General features: G+C 40.3%; 1 protein-coding gene across 3 annotated transcripts; it reads right to left on the bottom strand.

The window, feature by feature from the left end:
- Positions 1-519: 519 nt before the first annotated feature.
- Positions 520-17,106, bottom strand: smarce1 (SWI/SNF related, matrix associated, actin dependent regulator of chromatin, subfamily e, member 1). 3 transcript variants are annotated; one of them, XM_052083884.1, is made up of 12 exons: positions 16,965-17,106; positions 15,744-15,792; positions 15,502-15,545; positions 15,230-15,334; positions 14,400-14,480; positions 13,902-14,033; positions 5,665-5,836; positions 4,081-4,253; positions 3,878-3,979; positions 3,260-3,512; positions 2,629-3,144; positions 520-1,003 (listed from the first exon to the last, which is right to left on the bottom strand). In XM_052083884.1, the coding sequence occupies exons 2-11, from the start codon at positions 15,748-15,750 to the stop codon at positions 2,939-2,941; spliced, it is 1,275 nt and encodes a 424-aa protein (XP_051939844.1). In that variant the 5' UTR covers positions 15,751-15,792; positions 16,965-17,106; the 3' UTR covers positions 520-1,003; positions 2,629-2,938. The 3 variants fall into 3 exon arrangements, with proteins under 3 accessions (XP_051939844.1, XP_051939846.1, XP_051939845.1); XM_052083886.1 differs by having other exon boundaries at positions 3,296-3,512; XM_052083885.1 differs by having other exon boundaries at positions 15,236-15,334.
- Positions 17,107-22,438: the final 5,332 nt, after the last annotated feature.

Genomic DNA, 22,438 nt, shown 5'->3' with positions numbered 1-22,438 from the left:
AACCTAAATTTCTCCATTACAGGACTCAAAAAGGCTTTATTCTATCCCATGAGATTTTCACACGTATGCCAGTGAGAAGTGAAGCTCTTTCAATCTCAACCACGACCCAACCCGCAATCACCAACTGGAACCACGTGGTCGTGAGCAAGTTTAAGGCGTGTAAAATGTGTTGGTGTGCGCAGGTGGGAACTCTAAGGACCCACGATCGACAGAGGCAAGTAGATTAAATTAAATAGGCAGCAATGACTTAAAAGCGGTCTAAAGTGAAAGTAAAGTAAAGCCCCTTTTCACACACAAAACACAGAAATACTGCCTACACCCTTCCTCTTTAAAAATAGTCCAGTGATCCAGCTCAACCAACTGATGTGCCAACGAATGGCAGTGATTCAGTTAAACATGTCCCAACTAGTCTCCTTAAAGTGCTCCGCAGTAGGTGGCTTCTTGAATCAGTGATATGTAGTAATCCCACTTATGCCACCGTTGTTGAAATCGCTGTACATAAAATACGAGAAAAAAATGTGATTTGGAATGTAAAACAAAAGTTTATTGGCAGAAACATGTACAATAACATGTATTTTAAAACGGTGTATTCTGGACTATCGTATGAGAAAATGACTTCTTCTTCATGCAAACATCATACACTGTATGCACAATATCTCAATATGTCTAGGTTTTGAGCTCTTGACTAATTCGACAGCTAGCAAACTTTAGAACACTGCTTCTCATCTGATCTTTGTACAGCACTGTTTCCTGTGAGATAGCTAATACCTTCTGATGGACTAAGATAACAACAATATAAGAAATTAACATAACTCGTATTACTATACTACTAAGGACATGAAAAAAATCCAGAGACAGTCACCATAATACCAACAAAAGTAGTAAAAAGCGTTTTCTGCCAAGATCACACAGCTCCTTGCTACGAACTAACAGTTTTTGGGGATTGAAACATGCACAAAAAAAAGATACAAAAAAATAATCACACTACAAAACATTGTTACATCTACAGTGCCCTCCATAAGTATTGGCACCCCTGGTTGAGATGTGTTTTTTAGCTTCCAATTATTTTATTTTTTTTCTAAATAATATGGGACCTTAATGGAAAAAAAGAGAAAAATCCAACCTTCAATACAAGTGCATTTATTCAGTGGGGAAAAAATCCCACATAAAGAAATAATTATTTGACATCAAATAATGTGTGTCACAATTATTAGCACCCCTGGTGTTAATATTTTGTACAACCCCCTTTTGCCAACAAAACAGCACCTAATCTTCTCCTATAATGTTTCACAAGATGGGAAAAGACAGAAAGAGGGATCTTCAGCCATTCCTCTTTGCAGAATCTCTCTAAATCATCCAGAGACCTGGGTCCTCTCCTCTGTACTCTCCTCTTCAGCTCACCCCACAGGTTCTCAATGGGGTTGAGGTCAGGGGACTGAGATGGCCATGGGAGGAGCTTGATTTTGTGTCTGGTGAACCATTTCTGTGTAGATTTGGCCATATGTTTAGGGTCATTGTCTTGCTGAAAGACCCAGTGACGACCCAGCTTCAGCTTTCGGGCAGAGGGCAACAGATTTTGATTTAAAATGTCCTGGTATTTCAAAGCATTCATGATGCCATGCACCCTAACAAGGTTCCCAGGGCCTTTGGAAGCGAAACAGCCCCACAGCATCACTGACCCACCCCCATACTTCACAGTGGGTATGAGGTGCTTTTCAGCATGCGCATCTTTCGTGGTACGCCAGACCCACTTAGAGTGTTTGTTGCCAAAAAGCTCAATCTTGGTCTCATCTGACCAAAGCACACGGTCCCAGTTGAAGCCCCAATACCGCTTGGCGAACTCCAGACGCTTGCGTTTATGATTGTGAGTGAGGAAAGGTTTTCTCCGTGCATGCCTCCCAAACAGCTTGTTGGCGTGTAGACAGCGCCTGATGGTTGATTTGGAGACTTTGTGACCCCAGGATGCTACCATTTGTTGTAATTCTGTAACAGTGAGCTTTGGAGATCTTTTGATTTCTCTTACCATCCTCCTCACTGTGCGTGGTGGCAAAATAAACTTGGCTCCTCGTCCAGGCTTGTTTACCACTGTTCCAGTTGTTTTGAACTTCTTAATTATTCCTCTCACAGTGGATATGGGCAGCTGCAGTTGAGTGGCAATCTTCTTGTAGCCTCTGCCTGACCTGTGAAGGTCGACGCACATCTGCCTCACTTGTATGCTGTGTTCCTTTGTCTTTCCCATGTTTAAGAGTGGATAAGAGAAATGGCCTCGGTGTCACGTCATATTTATACCCCAGGGAGACAGGAAGTGATGAATTACTAATTAAATGTTCCTACATACTCTGGTAAACTTTGTAAACTACTGTAGAAATGACAGAAATGCTTCAATTATGTTTATTTCCTGGGAATTGTTAAGGGTGCCAATAATTGTGGAACAGGTGATTTGATGTCAAATAATTATTTCTTTATGTGGGATTTTTTCCCCACTGAATAAATGCACTTGTATTGAAGGTTGGATTTTTCTCTTTTTTTCCATTAAGGTCCCATATTATTTAGAAAAAAAATAAAATAATTGGAAGCTAAAAAACACATCTCAACCAGGGGTGCCAATAATTATGGAGGGCACTGTACGTAACACTTGATTCACATGAGGTTGTTTCACATGTTATCAGATTTCTATTGCAGTGGACTGAGAGTTAGGAATTGATATTTGCCGAAATGGGCTCGGGGCAGTTCTTCCTGTGAAAAAAAATATGGCTACCTCTTACAGGCTCCTGTGGTTCACTACTTTACAAACGACAGCTGTGTTGACTTGAGCTGCAAAGACTTGTTTCTCTTGTTTCGTCTGCTTTTGAGGTAAAACAAGATATGGTTGGTGGCAACTTCCTGAGTGTCCAGCAGATGAAAAGGCAGTCCGATATTTCAGAGACAGGCGAGCGTCTCAGTGGGTTGATCTTGCCCTGCCGGAACCCTCAGATGGTTCACTGGTCAGAGCATCTTCTGTCTGAGCAGAAGTGGTTTCTGAACCTGTGTTACTGTCACTGGTTCCTTCCTCCATGGCTCCCTCGAGGACACTTTCCTTGTCCTCTGAGGCCCCCTCTTCGCTGCCTGGCTGGTCTTGAAGTTCCTCTGCGGCCTTCTGCTTCCCTGCAATATGAAATCAGTGGATAAAAGAAAGTTTAAAAAAAAGTGGTCAACTATACTGTTTGTTTTGTGAGCCAGAAATCTCAATTAGTCAGAGATGACTGGTTATAAGGCTCACCTGATGGATCTTTGCTGATCAACTCATTGTTCTCACCTCCCTTGTTGGTACTGTCACTGAGAGAATTTGCTTGAGATTTGCCATGTTTTTCTTCTTCTGCTGCTGCTCCTGACACACATGTGGGGGCCTCTTTACTTCCTCTGTCGCCTGCATCTTTTTCCCGTTCAGCCAGCCGTTTGCGGGCTGCCTCTTCTGCTGCAGAAATCTCTGCAGATATCTTCTCCATGTCCACTTCCACTTTCATACAGCAAAGCTGAAAAACAGGTATATAGATATTTGCATTACTCAACAAATCAGGATCATCAAAAAAACCCATACTCTTGAAGGGAGCTTCATGTTTTAATGTTTGATGGTATTATATCAGAGGATAATACCATCATCAATACTGTTGTAAGCTGTTGACAACGCAGCCAACAAAAGCTGCGTTTAATTTCAGAGACATGTGACTGCTACAACATGTGGATGGTGTTAACGGAAGTGTCTGGCTCGGGGCAGATGTAGGCTGGTACTTTACCAGAACTGCTCACTGAACAGCTAGTAAACATGTGAAATGAGCCTGACTTGGGAGTGTTTCAACAATGTTTGTTGTTAAAAAAAAAAAAAAAAAAGAGGCCATACTCTTTTGAGCTCATTCGTGAACGAATCTGTGGCTTCAATGAATTTTCGTTTCTTATCCTGGTGGCGATCTTCAATTTGAAGCAATTCTGCTTCCAACTTTCTCTGTGGTACGAGACAACCAGAGACAACAGTTACCAAATACTACCAACATAATATGACCCACGTGCGCAAGTATCAAAGTCTAAAACGCAATTACTGTATACCTGGTGAACCATCAAAGACTGGACCTGACGTTTGAGGACTTGCATACGGGCAGTTGTGACAACAGAACGCACATCAGGCACCACACTCTCACTGAGAATCTCACTGATCAGCCGGTGGTTGCGCTGAAAACGGGCTGCTGCGGAGTGCTTTATTGAAAACCCATCATCATAATCTAGGAAAACATGGGGAAAAAAACAAAAAAGTTGGATGTTAACCAAGCCTAAGATGCGCAAAGAATAATCATAACAGCTTCAGCAAACAGCGATGGAAATGAGGAATGTCGGAAGAGTAGTGTTGAAATATTGACAATGACTTGTTGGCGTATACTACAGTGTCCACATAGTAAAACAATTCACTTAACCAAAGCCATAAGTATTTAAGTGAATTCCCACAAACTTTGGAACTAACTCCCACTCAACATCCGTAATATTGACTCTCTTCCCATATTCAAAATTCATCTCAAAACCCACCTATTTAAAATTGCATACCCAGTTTAAACTCATCGCTTTTTTATTATTTATCATTGTATCTGTGGTTTTATTGCTCTTTTTTGATTATACAGTGTCCTTGGGTGTTTTGAAAGGTGCTTATAAATAAAATGTATTATTATTATTATAAGCAAAACTGACCTTTGAAAAAAATAATTGTTGGCTGTCTCTATATCTGTGGTTTGCAATTTACATTTGCCAGAAAGTGTGCCTTTTTCGCAACACAGGAAAAGCATCGGACATCTAAGAGTTCATGTGAATTGCCAACAAAATTGACAATCTGTGGTGTTAGCCAGGCTGAGTAGTTTAAACGTGAAAAAAAAAATCAATTACAAATACAGGCAATTTAAAATTTTGTAAATAAATAAAAATAGGACCAGGCTGACGAAAACATTTTATACAAAAACTTGCACAGAATACATACACTATTTGAACATTTGTTTATCCTTTCAATCAAAATATTTTATTTGACTTTTCATAAACCTATTTTCCTACTTTTGGTGGAAACAGTGCTTGCAATGACAAAGTGTGACGTACTGTAGAACTAGTCAGACGGTTCAACTTTGAACATTTCTCTCGCAAAAATGATCGGAGCAGAAAACACTTGTGCAAGATTTAAATTCTTTATCCGAAGATATTTTTGCTCATAAACTGTAATTGGTCAACAACGTGTGCATGAGGTCTCCTGTGACAAACACCCCTCAGGACGGCACAGACATTTTATGGCTCAACTTGCTTCTAAATGCTGTTATCTGTATTTGTCCTCACGGTTGTTATCTTTCACTGTAAGACAGCTACACTTTGGCCATGCTTCATTTCCTTGACATGGGCGTAGCTCATGTTAACATTTTCTGTTAGTGTGTGTGTATGTGTGTGAGGGGGTGCGGGGGGTCGAAAAAAGAATGCCCATTTTGCAAAACCTGGACATTTGACTGCTGAAAAACAGAGATGTAATTGTCAAAACCAAACCAAAATTGGTTTAACTAGTGGTACCAGTGGAAAATACAAGACAACAGTTTGTGTGCTCCCGCTGAAGTAATTGCAGCATGGTGCTGTAAAGTGTGGTGGAAAACAAATAACGCTGCATGGCCTTACCATCTGGATCCTCAGCTGGCTGAATACTCATGTATGGCTCACCCTTGTCCAGTCTAGACTGCCGCTGACGGCTCTCTTCTTCGAGTGCTGCCTCAGCGCGGCTTTTTGCATTGACGTAGGCCAGGTAAGCTGGCGAGTTGTGATAGGCCTTCATGCTTTCGTTATATTCAATCTATGTTGGAGATGATAGGAATTACAAGGGGAAGGCAAGCAAGCACACACGAGCTGAAAACAAGATAAGGAAAGAGGTTAGGCAAGATTGTTACACAGGAAGCAATGATGACTGGAGGGACCCACAATTGCTGGAGACATCAGTCTATACAGCCCTGTTCAAATGCCAGGTTTTTGTGATAGAAAACAGGAGACCCTTTATCATTCATTTCAAAAGTGTTTCCACCTACAACCTGCACAACACAATAGGTGGGGAGGAAAAATTTATAGGAGAGGAAGAATAATGTGGTTGCAAACAGTGAATACCCTCTCACGAATGGTGAGTGACCCCGTTCAGAATTCACCATTGCTGTGAAAGCGCTATATAAAGATGTATTGTATTATACTGTAATGTATTCATATTTAAACTGACAATAAATGTGAGTCAACACACATCTGCCATCATTTAAAGTTCCTTTGAATAACCCACAATCAAGTTGTGATATATATATATTAGAGCTGTCAAACGATTAAAATATTGAATCTAATTAAAAATGCAACTGTCATAATTAACTCAAATTCACTAAAAATTAAACGTGATTACTCATGCATTTTTTAATTGTTTCTGAATTTCCTTTTATATTTTTTTGTCCTATTTTTCCCCATTTTAATGTTCTCATCAACATGGAATCATGAATCAGTTTTCTATGTGCAAAATGCAAATATTTACTGAAATAACAATTTAGATTTGTACATTTTTCACTTGGAGCAGTTATTCACACATAATCTCTCACTCAATATTACTGTCAGAGATGTGTTCCTCGAGCCGGTCCTTGGCCTCGAGGACCGGCTCGAGGACCGAGGGGTGGTCCTTGGTCCTCGGCCTTGGCCTCGGAGTCAAGTCCTTGGCCTTGGCTTGCCGGTCCTCGGACACAATGAGGGATTAGAGCCTCGAATCCCTTTTATAAGGACCGTAAAAATCACGAAGGAATCGAATAAATTCCATCCAAGGAAACCCAGATTGATGGATTAATAACTCTGGCGTTTTAAGAGGGGCGGAGCTGCCACTGACAGGTAACAGTTAGCGCAACGTATAAAGAGCGGCATCACAGTTAGTTTCAATCACGGTTTGTTGCGTTCGCGATCGGCAGTTTAACTTTCTGTAACAGTGGTGTCTTTTATTTAGTTATTTTTACACAGTCGTCACGTTTGTGCGGTCGCACTAGAATGTTTGTTTGAACCAAGTAATTTGCGTTACAGCTGGAGTCAATGATGTCGGCAGTTCACTTCCGGATTTGGCCGTTGGGATTTGGAGTCCTTTTTGCTTGATTCCAGTTATGTTTGCTGAATGCTTTCTCATGTTTGGAATAATGAATATTGATAATACATAGTTTAAAATCATGGTTGATTTAAATATTTATTATTATTATTGTGAAGTTGAAGGTATTAATTAATGTAGTATTAGTGGTAGTGGTAATAGTAATAATAATAATAATAATAATACATTTTATTTGTGGGTGCCTTTCTAGAAACTCAAGGACACCTTACAACAAGCAGTTAAAATCACGAGTACAATGTTAAAAACTACATCAAATAAGATAAGAAAAAATACAACAAAAATAAATAAATAAAAATAATGGCTTTATGGTCTAAGTATATAGTATATAGTAGTCGTACTCATACAATGGTTAGAGATTCAGCCATCTCGTCCTGCGTCCGAGACGCATAGTTCCAAACAATGTGCGTTTCTGGTACGCAAGGAAATGTCTCAGTCAAAACAATCAATCAAACAAAAAAACTACGGCAAGACTGAAGATTTCACAGTAACAATCGTTACCGGTAGCGTGTCGTTTCTGTGGCGTCATTTTCACGGTACTGAAAAATAGTTGAGCTATAAAAGTCAAAGCACACGAGTTGACTGTGTGATCAACGCGATTTCACGGTGCCTGTATTTGTGTTTGTGATGTGTGAGTGTGTTTCTTCTAATTTACTTTCGTTGTGTTTTGTTTTCAGTGTTGGGGGGGGGGGGGGGGTGCAACAGATAACGTTATGTGCGCATGCGGGTTGCTATTTTAGACCGCAAACTGAGGAATCGCGCGGATGAAAGTTTGAGATGGCGGCGAAAAAAAACTCACCAAGGTCTACTGATTACGATATTTAAGAAATGGGAATGCTCGTCTCATTTTTCGTATGAATCGTCCAAAGGGCGTATCACTAAATTCACCTGTGACGTATGCACAGAACGCGAGAGCGAAATACGACACGAGGCACGATTACGAGGCAAGTTGGTCATTAGATTTGTAGGCTAATCGCTGTGAAAAATATGATGAAACAGTATTGGTTATTCTATAATTTACTTGTTGTAGCATGGTAACTTTATGAATAAAACATTCGTCACAAGGTGCAGTAATGCTAATGTTAACTGTTGGTAGAACTAATGATGACGTGTGTTAAATTCTTTTGTCAAATTGATCGTAGATTACACATGCATCGTCTTGGGAAGAGGATGTCAAGACACATCAATACTTACCTGTATTAATGATTACCAGTCAATTAATCTTTGCAGTGTGAGATTGGAAAAAAATACTCTGATGCCACACCAGTTTTTGATCCTTTTTTGTTTTGGAATAAACCTGGAGTACACAGCTGCTGATGTAATGTTTATTGTTAATGCAGTTTTCAAACATTGGCCCTTGAAACATTATACTTTTGAGTTTCGGAATTCTTGATTATCAATATCAGTCAAAATAGAAAAATGGGTTCCCATGATGAACGTTTACGGAACCCAACATTTGTTATCGTGGTTTCCCATTGGGTAATCCGACAGAACCGAAAAACGGTTACCATGAATTTCCGAAATCCTCAGGCCTGCTCCTGAATCATTTAAAATTTTGCAGCATTTGTTTATCATTGTATGTATATGTTGTTGTTTGTGTTATTATCATATGTAATTGAATAAGTAGACCCTTCCAGAATTCGAAATTTGGGACTCTCTCAATCCATAATGGCACTCATACTTTTCTGATCAGCGAGTCCCTGGGACTCGCTGCCGGTAAACTAAAATTATCACTGCAGAGATTACCACTTTTTCTGCAGTCAGTGATTGACTTCTATGCAAAGTCATTTCTCAACTCGTCTTCCGTGCCACGTTATGCCTGTTGAGTGTTGATTTGCTTCATATTTAGAAACTACTGCACTAAAACATAAATTCATAAAACTACTGCACTAAAACATTAATTCATAAATGTATACCATATGATTTTATTTTTTTTCCCTCAGTATAAATAACACGTACCCTGACTGTTCTACTCTTTGAATAAAAACACTTCATTCAAGCCTTAGGGAGTGCAAGGGGTTATGATGGACGGGTGTTGCAAATCATGAAGATCTGCCAAGTGGTATGATAGCATCGTTTTATACATGTCCTCGGCTAGGCCTCAGTTTCAAAATCAGTCCTTGGTCCTTGGCCTTGGCCTCAGAGGCAAGTCCTTGGTCCTTGGCCTTGGCCTCGGAAAATTTTCCAAGTCCTTGGCCTTGGCCCGGAAAATTTTCCAAGTCCTTGGCCTTGGCCCGGAAAATTTTCCAAGTCCTTGGCCTTGGCCTCGGAGTCCAGTCCTTGGCTTTGGCCTCGGGTTGCCGGTCCTTAGACACAACACTGATTACTGTCCATCAACAACAGTGAAAAATATATTTTGTCACACAACAGCTGCTTTAACAGCTCTTTTTTATGGACTCAAAACAGAGCAATATAACACTATAAAGTGCACGTCTAAGGTAAACTAGTAGTGGATTTAAGCCATGGTTGCATACTGCGTTTTTCTCAAGTTTGCTTTGAACACAGCAGTCAGGCTATGTTGATTCTGTTGGTCCTTCTTGCGCTGAAGTCTCTCTACGATTTTGTGTAGGCATCATTTCGGATGACTACACTTGGTTCGATGACGCTTTATTTTCAGTATGGTCGCTACGACTGCACCGCTGTACTCTCGACGTGCCTAAGCGCACCGTCAGTCAGACGAACACAGAGAAGCTGCACCCGCTTTATTTATATGGACACGGAACACTGTAACCTTCCACACAAAATAGTTCCAAACAAGTAGCAATCGCGTCAGTGGCATACATCGTATTTGACAGGCTACCTGCTCTTTATTCTTATTTCTCTCCCGAAACAGTGTCTTCTCACGCTTGGTGTACCTTAGCCTTCTCCACTACGAACAATCTCTATACACAGCTTGTAATGGAGGCTCTCGCTGGCAATCAGTTGTGGAGTCGTTCGAAGCAATGGGAATTTTCAGCTTGAGTCGAGCTGTGGACAATGTTGACAGGCTTGCATGCAGTAGCCATACATTTAGCTATTTGTTCTTCATCGTGTCATCCATTTTCTTCGCTTTGAAATGTTCCATAGATGTCTGTCTGAGACGAGGGGGCGGAGTACTCGCGTCAGCTGTGTACTTGGCCATTAAGTTGTATTTCACACTCTACGTGCTATGATGATAGCTCAGTTTACGACTGTAAAACATACAGGTAACTTTGGTCTTGTCAGTGGAAGAATCTGGCAATTTTTTAAAAGTGAACTTTCCATTCATAAACTCTTTAAGTATCCGTTTTCGGTGTCTCGCGCTGCCGTGGCTGGCAAAACAAACGTGCGTGGACCTGTGCAGCGCGCTTGTTGTTTTGTTTCTGGTTTATTTATAGAGCAACGTAACATCCGCTGTGACGTGTGCCGCGTTAATCTCGCGAGAAAAAAAATTTAATCCCGTTAAAATTTATTTAAATTAATGCCAATAAAAACACGCTAAACTGACAGCTCTAAGATATATATATATATATATATATATATATATATATATATATATATATATATATTAGTTTTTTTAAAAGCAGGTTAATCGCTGGGAACCAAGGCCATTGCTTTTCAAAAAAATAATATTTTAAGATATGATGAATGAACTCATCTTTTTTAATGGAAACAATTGTTTTAATTTCTTTAATTCACATTGTGCTGAGCAGTGAAATTTATGTTCTTTTCTCTAAGCAAAGCTAATTTGATTTTGAAGAAAAACTCAGCTGGAATGCAATTTTACAAAATAAAATGCATAGATGTAGAATATTTTTTAAAAATTATTGACTTACTGTAGAGTGACAATACTGTCTATGCTAAAGTAAAAGAAAAAAATGCAACTACTTTCAACTGAACTTTTAATAATTAACTTTTTTCTGGTGAACCAATTTAAAGTGACAAAACCAAACTCTAAAACACAAAAATATAAATTTACAAAACAGACTCCCTCAATTAAGGTGTCCCAATTACATTTTTGGCAGCGTCTGAATCACTTGACTGTGAGGATCTTCTGAAATAGTGTCCCGATCCGATACATCAGCAACGAATTGTGATAATAAAATAATTAAAAAGTGCTTTAAAATTGACCTAAATGTTTTTTCCTGAAATTCCAATGAATGTGCCCAAACACAATACTTGTATGATTGTTGGTTAAGTGCAACAGTGGTTCAAACAAGTACACAAAATGGGCTTACAGTATATTGGTAGTGCGGCACAGAATATGATGATGCAAACCAATTACAGTATAGCATTCTACACACTAAAAGGCACGTCGGAGTATAACAATCAGCCTATTTTAAAACGGTTTTCATATATTGGGCACACGAGTTATAAGGTACATAGAAAAGAAGTGCCAATAGTGGCTGCGGTTGCATTATGCATCCACTAGATGGAACCATGCCGGGCGGCTCATCAGCTAGTTCCTGCGGAAGGCTGGTAAGGTGGGCCTTCGGCCCACAAGTGTTGTTGCTTGGTTCAACTTTTTGTTCATCTTCATTGCTTATCGCGAAAATAAAGAGATGTTTAGCTCTACTAAATAACTAACAATTTCATTGCAATGCTTGTGGGTAGACAATATTTTTTCGCCAAGATGCCCGCGCGATCGTAGTGAGCCACTGCCTGAGCGGCGCAGTGGCGGCGCGCAGCGGCGCGGTGAAGTAGGTACGTTTTGAAAAGGGACAGACGGAAGGACAGACCGCGTGCGGGACGACGCGCAATTATATATATATATATATATATATATATATGAGAGAGAGATTTATATAGAGCAGAGGTGGGAAAACTACGGCCCACGGGGCAAATCCGGCCCGTTGGTCTTTTTATTCCGGCCCGCCGAAGGTTGGTACACAATTATGGTTCGATGTCAACGACTGCATTCATTTCATTTGGACTTGTAATGACAGGCATTTCAACGCTAAGTGGCACAGTTACTTGAAGTTTCAGAGTATAGGGAGGAAGGGGGAGACGATACGGAAGCCCGCAGTCGCGCCAAATCAAGCAAATCCCGTTCGATACGACGGAATAATGTACTCTTAAAAGTCTGAAAAAATGTGCCAAAAAATGCAAAATACTGCTTTTTAAATGAAGAAATCCAATTAATATTATGTCGAATTTAGTTCACCTTTTTGATCCGGCCCTCCATAATATTTTCTGGTTCTCATGTGGCCCTATGCAAAATATAATTGCCCACCCCTAATATAGAGCATTCACAACTGCTGCAGCTATAACAAAGCACTTTACAAAACAATTAAAATACTATGCCAATAAGAATATTAATCCATATATAAAGGTGCATTGAATTATAAGGTGCACGATCGGCTTTTAAAAAAATTGAATAATTTCAAGATATCCTTTAATTGTCCCACGTTGGGGAAATTTACAGTCTACAGCAGCAAGATTGGGTATAAAGAAGAAGAAAAGCAAAGTCTTTGCATTCACAAAATGAATGTTACCGTTTCGATGTACACCGTTCAATTAAGTGCAATATAAATATAGATATAGATCAGGTGGCTGTGCCAATTACAATTGTTTTCCACATCATTTTATTTTTTTATTCAGCAGCCTGTGTGAAAATGGTGTTCACACTTGAACAACTCCCATCCTTTTTACAAATGCATTAAACAAGTGTTAGATCTCAGTCACAATGGAAAAAGTTTTAAAATTATTTGCCACGGTGATGGAGAAAGACGAACTTAATATTATCATGTTTTAAAGTTTCATTTCAGTACATGCTTGACCTCGAGCGGTATGTTCTCACGGCTTGTACACAGTGGAGCACACAGGTGTCATGTTTGTTTTTAATACCACAAAACAAATTGGGTTTCAACAGGGTGTTTCGCATGGTTGGGCAGTACTTCGGAGATATGGTTTTCCGGAGTGTCTAAAAATAGCAACGATGTCACTTTCAACGCTGTCATAACTAAATGCAACACATGGGGACCTATTCTGATATAAAATATATATTTTTTGTATGGGTTTTTTAACTCTGTATTACTATAATTAAACTCATAGCAGACTATAATGGTTTCTTGCAACTGTGTGGGGATTGACATTCTATTAGTCATGACAGGTCATAAGATCACATGAGACAGGGCGTGTTTGGAAATTCAGCCTGACGCTTCTGCCTTCCTCTGATGAGATATGTTCGGAGAGTGAATTTCAGATGAGATGGCCGTTGCACAGCTTGCGACTCTAGCGCATTGACATCCCCGCCCCCACCCACATACATTGTGACGCCCGGCTGGTGGCTTCGTTTGAGCAACCAAACCAGGAATTGCCAGCTTTTACGCATTAAATTCAACTCTTAAGCAGTCACTGAAGCCCAGCTAGATAGTTGATTAACACCTTTGTCTGCTGGCCACTCATATCGGCATACGAAAAAAGACTTTGGCCACTTCTATGACGGAGAGAAGACGAAACTACTCAACTTAGCACCGTGATGAAAATCAAATGATACAAGGATGACTACTTCATTAAAAGAATGGATGGTTGGAAGAACACCCTACCTTCTGCCCCTGGACAATTTACAGCAGAGCGCCTAGAGGTGAAAGTAAGCTATTTTAAACCAAAGGGTGACGCTCTCAAGCCAGGCCGACTCGGGGCGGTCTGCGCAGGTGTAATGTGGAGAGGGTGAAAACTGTGTCAAAATCCAAATATCGCCCAACCTCAATGCATAGACTTCTCACACCCACTGTATCTGGTGGCCATCAGTCATAAAAGACCCAGAAACATTCCTTGTAAAACAACCAACCTTCTCTGCTTCGTAGTCATTCAAATAATCCTGTTTCTCCTCATCAGTGAGGTCCCTCCACATGCCACCGATTATCTTCCCAATTTCCCATAGCTTCAGATCGGGATTGGAGGCTTTTACTTGATCCCAAACCTGGTGATGAGAACCAGACATGGGGGTGGGATTGGGTTGGGTTGGAGGGGTTATACGTGGTTATCTCTTTGCAGAGAGGTCACAAACCAGAGGAGGCCGAGTGCTTTAAGCTCCATCTCCAAGTTGATAAATCCGACTATGTACAAGGACTGGGCTAACTGTGTCCTGGCTTAATTTTAAAACACCTACCTTAATTAGCAAACACTGACATTTTAAAACGCCTACCTTAATTAGCAAACACTGAAATTTCAAACAAAGTTTATATTTGACATACTCAGAAGTGGTTAAAGTATTCAGGTATTCCAATTGCTCAAATGATGACTCGATGATGCAAAACACAGATTTCTCAAAGTGTACAGTGCTTACCTTACGGCTGTATCTCATATATGGCATCAATGGTTTATCAGGTGGCTTGGGTGGCTTTGGTATATTTATTCCAGAGGAATTCTGACAAAAGAAAAACGCAAAACACAGAGCCTATAATATCTGGCTGAAGAACCAGGATACTTTTGAAATGTGCTAACTGATGCCGATATTTGAGGGTCTATTGTGTAAGTCTCAAAAAGAGACTTGAAATTAAGCACAACTGTGATCAAAACAATTGATCACTTAAAAGATAGCATAGTGCAGTACTACACTATACAATAGAGTGGAATGGATAACATATTAAAAAAAAAAAACGCATGGGAAATCTTTCCAAAGTTGAGATTTGTCTGCTGCGTGACATAACGCCATCATCAGACTTAGCCAAGTATAGCTTTCATGCAGCGACTGAATTACTGTTCAGCAGCCAGTCATGCCAAGCAGAGAGTGTATAATTCCATGGCAACAGGGCTGGTATGGGTTACTTCACATGGCCGTCAGAAAGCAGCAATTCAAGGTAGGTGGCGTTTGACTACACAGATGGATGGTAAGCCAGCCTGCACTGTTATGAAGTCAGGACTCAGCAAAAGCAGTTTCAGACCGATTTTGAGACGATATCATACGAATACGCTTTAAACAGAGCCAATGCAAAGCTACTATATATTCAAAAAAAGCAAAAGGCAAATCTTGAGCATGGCTGCATTTTTTTGGGGATGCTTGCAAGAGCTTAAGACAAACCTTGCTTTCAATTTGGCAAGCCAACTCATGAGCAGCGTATTCAATTTACTCACAACAAATACACGTTTTCGTTTTTGCTATGACAATATTCATACCGTTACCCGACTGTTGCTGCTTTGGCTCCCTCCCAGTCTGTAGTTGTTGTAGGCCAGATGGCTGTAAGGGTTGTACCCCACAAATCCTGCAGTATTCTGCATTTGCTAATGGAAACAAATGAGACAGAAACACGAATGAAAATGGCTTAAAGATAGGAAAGAAACCAACAAAGATGGTGGTAAATGAGTACAAAATAATCCGCAGGAGGACACCATCTATAAGTGAGACACCAAGTCATTATTTTCTGTTAAATATGTCAGGCCATACTTACAGTTGTAGGTGCAGGGGGAGGGGGTGGAGCATAGGATGGCCTCTCTGGAATGGGGAAAAATAGGACCCAAAGAAAATCATAAGCCTCAACTACTGTGTCTCCTAAAAAAATACAATACTTATACCTGCTACACTGCAAGAATCCCCACGTGATTACAATTGGTTCATGTGAACTAACTTCTTTGTGCACGTACCAACCCCCACCAACCAAAAACAGGGAAAAGAAAATAATAATTTCCTTACTTGACATCTTGGCACTGATACAGGTTTTAGTCCAATCCAGTCATCAGTTCTGTAACACACATTTAGGACTATGTATAAATATATGGGCTATTCCAGAATTGGAGGACATCTTACATCCCACCCATCAAAATCTAAATAATGCACATACAAAACACTAAAACATGCAGTTCATGAGTACATTTACTCATTCTGAGACCACGTCAATCTCCCCAACCCTCCCCCTCCCAAAAAAAACACACACACAAAGAGGATATCTGCTCTTCTATTTTTCACATTTTTATCAAATAGTTAGCCTTGATTAAATGTCTCACTCTATCACATGCAGCCAACCCTGTTATGCATATGATCAGAATAATTATTTTTACATTTTTTCTTGACTTATTTACATAAGTTATTCTGTCCTCTTGGTCAGTAGTACCAGCTAGCTAAAAGGCCAGGTTCGATTCTTGATAAATTCATCTTGATTTGCAAAGTAGTTACTGTGATTACAGTGACATCTACTGTATTGTAACGCCAAATAATGAAATAAAAATAGTACAATTGATCCAAGATGAGGTAATCAAGTCTTTGATCATTTAATACATATCATTGATGAATATGTAGCAGAAAGTCAGAAAACTGAAGGTTTGGTTTTCAGGAAATTTGAAGCCAAAATGTCCTCCATTCTGGAACGACCCACAGAGCTAAGGTTTTCCAAATGCTTTGAAAATGCAAGCTCTGAATGAGTGCTGCCTGGAGTGAAACAATGATATGCCAGGCTGACACAGTAATCCAGCACCATCTTAGATATGGTCACCCACAGGAACTCCGTACATTGTATTACCATCGATAAATTGTGTAAAAAGATGTGTTCTTCTTGAGTACAAAGTAATGCGCGTATGCTAAGCTAACAAGCAAACTAGTAGTTTAGAGAACAATGGAATGACAGCGTGTACGGCCTGGAGTTTAAAGAGTGAGTGCTAATTTATATCAGAAACCAGTTAATTGCCATTGGTGAATTAAATGTGTTAAGAATTAGGCTAGTTAGTAAAAATGTCATTTACAATGTGGGACTAATACTCAGTTGACAGAAGATAGCAGAGGCGTTATGCTAGCATCCTGACTAGCTTTGCTAGCGTGCTAACTAGCTACACTGACCGAGTAGCACCATGACATATTAACGTGCCAATCATACGATTTATCGTTCGTTTTGGAAATAACACATTGAGCGGGAAAACTCACAAGAAAAGCCGAGGCGCCCTCCACAGTACGATACGCCAGATGGCGAGCGCTAGTGATGGGACGAGCGACACTGGTGCATGAGCACAGTGCCGAGAGCTCAAGAGTGAAACCCCGTTACTATCGGTACGTGTACTGCTTTAAGAAATAATCACGTGACCAATACAGAAACCGAATCGTTTGAATGTGCCGCGTCAAAGTGTTTATAAGGACACAAACTGTCTCAACATCTCGAGGGTATGTTGGCTGGAGTTTTGCGAAATTATGGAACGTTCTAAGAAGTTTTCCCCAGTGTGGAATAATTTTGATCTTGGAACATCTTTTTCTCCTTTGAGCATTGTTTACTGTTATATACAGGTACATTTGGGTTTTTTTTTACGGTGGCGTATTGCACCCACTTTATCAGTTCATCAAGTGAATGACTTATTATACATATGATAGTCAGTGAAAGAGCCTTACATTGGCTTTGTACATTTTATCTTATAATTGTGAGATCCTCCATCATTGAAGTCCAACGCTGCTTGTCAGAAGCAAACACACCCAGAAACCAAGACCCTTTACAATATTGGAAATGGAACCAGAAAACATATCCACATCTGCATCAATTTTCATTTAATATTCTCTGCTCACGATCATCATCTGAACCATGTGAAAGAGTATTTTCTGAGGCTGGGGAGCTGGTGTCTAAGAGGAGAAATCGCCTTGGAGGAAAGACACTCCAAAAACCTTTGATCCTCAATAAAAAATTCATAAACTAATAAAATAATACATTCATAAACTGGAGACTTTTTTGTCTTTTATTTCACATGATTTCACAAAATGTTCTACATAAATTAATAATCTGAATTGTCACTCAAATTTGCTATATTTTACATACCAACTCAGTTTAGCATTAGGGCTGTTCACACGGCACGATTGGGTCCGGTGCTACGCCGGGGCTGCCCCAGTAGAGCGTTCACACGTGCAAATTAGCTCCGGCGTAGCCCCGGAAAAAGACTTACACCGGACCAAATTTGATCCACCTCAGGGAGGTGGTTTAAAAATTTGCTCCGGAGCAAATGCTCGTTTGCGAAGCAGCACCGATGTAAATTTGCACGTGTGAACGCAACTGGGTTAAATTTGCTCCAGAGCAAATGTTTTGAAGAGTACGTATGGCGAGAATGCGTTGCTTTCGTGCTCTGTCGGACTTCCGTCATGTGTTTGTTTAATAACGACACAAGACTTGGCTGGTAACATCTTTCCTTTTGTAGGAGACTGGACTGTCTCGAAGTTGTTTGTTCCTTTGTTGTTTGTTCACAACCCCCCGCCCCCCATATAATTTATTTTGTGATTTCCTCTCTTGATTTTCTGTTTGGCGCATTAGTGTTTGCTTTTCTGAGTGTCATTGAAGTCATCGTTGATATACGTTTTCTTGGGCGGTCACTCTCGAGCAGAAGGACATGCCGGTCCAGTAGTCGCTTGAGTTGTGTATATACAGTACGTTTTAAAAAGAACCAACACGACAGCTCGTTTGTTTTCTGTCGTTTTGATCCGCTGCAGAAACTGCCGTGTGAACGCAAGTGGGGCTGCGCCGATGCTGTCACGCTCAGCGGCTTTGTACGTGTGAACGCTCCACACAATTTGCTGCGGTGCAAAATATATCGCAACAAAATACATCGGTGCAGCGCCGGAGCAAATGTGTGCCGTGTGAACAGCCCTATTGACACAAACAAGGAATTTCTTTAACGGCAGTGATTTTATAACTACTGCAGGGGTCACTATTGGGTGACCAACACAGTGTCAATACAGCGCTGACAGTTTGTGAAGTGGGTCAATACACTCCTTGAGGCATCATCGTCCCATCACTCGCTAGCGCAGATCACCAGGTTCCACACTTAAACGAATGAAAAGACGTGTCACAGAGGGAAGCTTCTCGAACCGCCACCTACCCCTTCACTACACCACAATACACACCTGTGTTGTGTCCAAGGACCGGCAACCCGAGGCAAGGCCAAGGCCAAGGACTTGAGAAATTTTCAGAGGCCAAGGACCAAGGACTTGCTTCCGAGGCGAAGGCCAAGGACCAAGGACTAATTTTGAAGCTGAGGCCTAGCCGAGGACATGTATAAAACAATGCTATCATACCACTTGGCAGATCTTCATGATTTGCAACACCCGTCCATCATAACCCCTTGCACTCCCTAATTGAATGAAGTGTTTTTATTCAAAGAGTAGAACAGTCAGGGTACGTGTTATTTATACTGAGAAAAATAAAAATAAAGGCATATGATATACATTTATGAATTAATGTTTTAGTGCAGTTGTTTCTTAATATGAAGTAAATCAACACTCAACAGGCATGAGACGGCACGGAAGACAAGTTGAGAAATTACTTTGCATAGAAGTCAATCAGAGTGCAGAAAAAGTGGTAATCTCTGCAGTGATCATTTTACAGTTGACCGGCAGCGAGTCCCAGAGACTCGCTGATCAGAAAAGTCTGAGTCCCATTATGCATTGAGAGTCCCAAATTTCGAATTCTGAAAGGGTCTACTTATTCAATTGCATATGATAATAACACAAACGACAACATATACATACAATGATAAACAAATGCTGCAAACATTTTAATAATTCAGGAGCAGGCCTAAGGATTTCGTTAATTACAATACAATACAATACATACAATACATGCTGATTTATATATATTATGATTTATTTATATATAGCGGCAGCTGTAACAAAGCGCTTTACAAAACAGTTAACATAAAGTAAAATAATAAACACAACACATAACATAAAACACAGTCATGCAGTTCTAACCACTTTTCCATCACACGCTTTGTTGTTTGAAGCAGTTTGAGATGAAAGAGGAGAGAATCAAAGTGTCCTTTAACCAGTGGATCAGAGACGTCATGCTCAAAATGTGCACACGTCGGCTACAAGCTAAGTTTCAAAGTCAACAAGAAGCTGTAGCATCCATTGACGAAAAAAGACATAGGTTCACTTCTCCTGTCCCATGGAAATCCATTTCAATTCCAAGCGGCGACTCACGGTTCCAAACACGCATCGGTGCTCTTCGCCAACGCTCCTCTCTCCTCATCCTCAACTTCAGCGGCCATCCATCCAGCCGCACCAACGCCAACTGTCCAACAGCGCTGACATAGCCACTGAACAAATCAGGGTTGTGAAAAATGCTGCCCATTACTTGCGCAAAAAACACAAGCGCCACAGGTCTGTCCAGCATCGACAGTCAATGGTGCCGACATTCCTCCCAATCAAAATCTGTGCTGGTACAGGCGTGCTGCCGAGAAGGCGCAACCACCAAGCACAGATACTGCTCCTTTGACGAATGCCGTGGCCAAAAAGCGCTGAAAACAGTCCATATCAGGTCCACACAATGAAACAACAAACAACATGTGACAAAACAAAAGACAAAAACAGCAAAAAAGAACAAAAAAGCAAGGCTCTTGAAGAGCACTTGCCGAAGGCTGCCTACTCGGGCGCCATCTTGGGAAAAAAATAATAATAATAATAATAAAAATAATAATAATGAATAATAATTCATGGTAACCGTTTTTCGGTTCCGTCGGATTACCCAATGGGAAACCATGGTAACTAATGTTGGGTTCCATAAACTTTTATCATGGGAACCCATTTTTCTATTTTGACTAATATTCATCATCAAGAATTCTGACACTCAAAAGTATAATGTTTCAAGGGTAAATGTTTGAAAAAGATGCATTAACAATGAACCTTACATCAGTAGCTGTGTACTCCAGGTTTATTCCAAAAACTAAATGGATCAAAAACTATTTTTTCCAATCTCACACTGCAAAGATTAATTTACTGGTAATCATTAACACAGGTAAGTATTGATGTGGCTTGGCATCCTCTTCCCAAGACGATGCATGTGTAATCTACGATCAATTTGACGAAAGAATTTAATACACGTCATCATGAGTTCTAACAACAGTTAACGTTAGCATTACTACACCTTGTGACGAATGTTTTATTCATAAAGCTACAACCAGTAAATTATAGAATAACCAATACTGTTTCATAATATTTTTCATAACGATTAGCCTACAAATCTAATGACCAACTGGCCTCGTAATTGTGCTTCTCGTCATATCTTGCTCTCGTGTTCTGTGGATATATTCCAGGTGAGTTTAGTGATACGCCCTTTGGACGATTCATACGAAAAATCACACTGGCATTTCTATTTCTTAAATGTCGTAATTAGTAGACCTTTGTGAGGTTTTTTTTTCGCCGCTATCTCAAACTTTCATCCGCGCGATTCCTCAGTTTGCGGACTAAAATAGCAACCAGCATGCACACATAATATTATAATAATAATGCATTTTATTTAAAAGCGCCTTTCATGCCACCCAAGGACACTGTACAGATAATAAGAAAATAAAATGTAAAAATTAGTAAGCGAGATATTATATAAAAACAGGACATAAAATCATAAAAACATGAAATGGAAGAGCTATGTGTTGTAGGCAATCCTGAACAGGTGTGTTTTTAGACGGGACTTGAAAGTGGAAAGAGGTGTGCAGTTTTGGAGGTCTGGAGGTAGGTTGTTCCAAAGCTTTGGAGCACCGTGACTGAAGGCTCTGGCTCCCATGGTGCTCAGGCGGGCAGGGGGCACTGACAGGCGGAGGGAGGACGAGGATCTGAGGGAGCGAGAGGGGATATGCACCTGGAGACCCCTGGCGTTCCCCCTCGCGCCGGGGGTCTCCAGGTGCAGATCCCCTCTCGCTCCTCGGAGGAGAGTGTATTGAGGAGGATAGGGTGAGAGATTGTGTCAAAGGTGGCGCTCAAGTCTAAGAGGATGAGGATGGAGATTAAACTAGGGATGTGAATCTCAGCACTGAGGACGATTCGATACACATCACGATCCACTGCCAGCGATGCGATACTTAAACAATACATGGAATTTTCTGGCGATACGATGCGATACGTTTCACCGTTGTCACGATGCGATACGATTCGATACACATTAAGTTCAAATCAATGCGATCCGATACGATACAATGCAATTTGTTGCGATATTGTGCAATTAAACATGATGCAAATAAGCAAAGAAAAAAAGCTTTTAAAAAGATGGAATTCAGTATGGTATTACAAAAAGGATACCACTTTATTCCTTATAAAGAGTAGAACTTGTAAAACAACTTATTTAAGCCCTTTCACAATTGGGTTTTGTGCAAAGAAAATGTAAACAATTTGGCACCTGAGACTCACAGCTGTTGCTATAGTGTAAACACAAACAGACTATTCTCACTGAGTGTCTTATATGAAATATAATAATAATATATATATATATATGTATATGAATCTCTAGCGCAAGATGTACACATCGGGAATATGTTTGTAAGTGAACACAGACCTGTCTGGTATTTTATACCCGGGTTCCAAAACGTGCACGAGCTGTCTGAAACCCTCGTTGTCCACCACGCTAAGGCTGGAGGTCTTTGCATATGAAATAAGCA

This window comes from Hippocampus zosterae, chromosome 13 (assembly GCF_025434085.1).
Source record: "Hippocampus zosterae strain Florida chromosome 13, ASM2543408v3, whole genome shotgun sequence".
Taxonomy (NCBI): domain Eukaryota; kingdom Metazoa; phylum Chordata; class Actinopteri; order Syngnathiformes; family Syngnathidae; genus Hippocampus; species Hippocampus zosterae.
Note: the sequence above shows the minus strand (reverse complement) of the source record. Positions and strands in the feature narration are given on the sequence as shown.

Bases quoted from the DNA above. Each gene is read 5' to 3' on its own strand.
- smarce1 (XM_052083884.1), bottom strand. The intron at 5,837-13,901 runs GTTGGTTGTTTT...TCTCCAACATAG, and splicing joins ATGACTACGAAGCAGAGAAG to ATTGAATATAACGAAAGCAT. The intron at 4,254-5,664 runs GTAAGGCCATGC...ATGTTTTCCTAG, and splicing joins GCCAGCTGAGGATCCAGATG to ATTATGATGATGGGTTTTCA.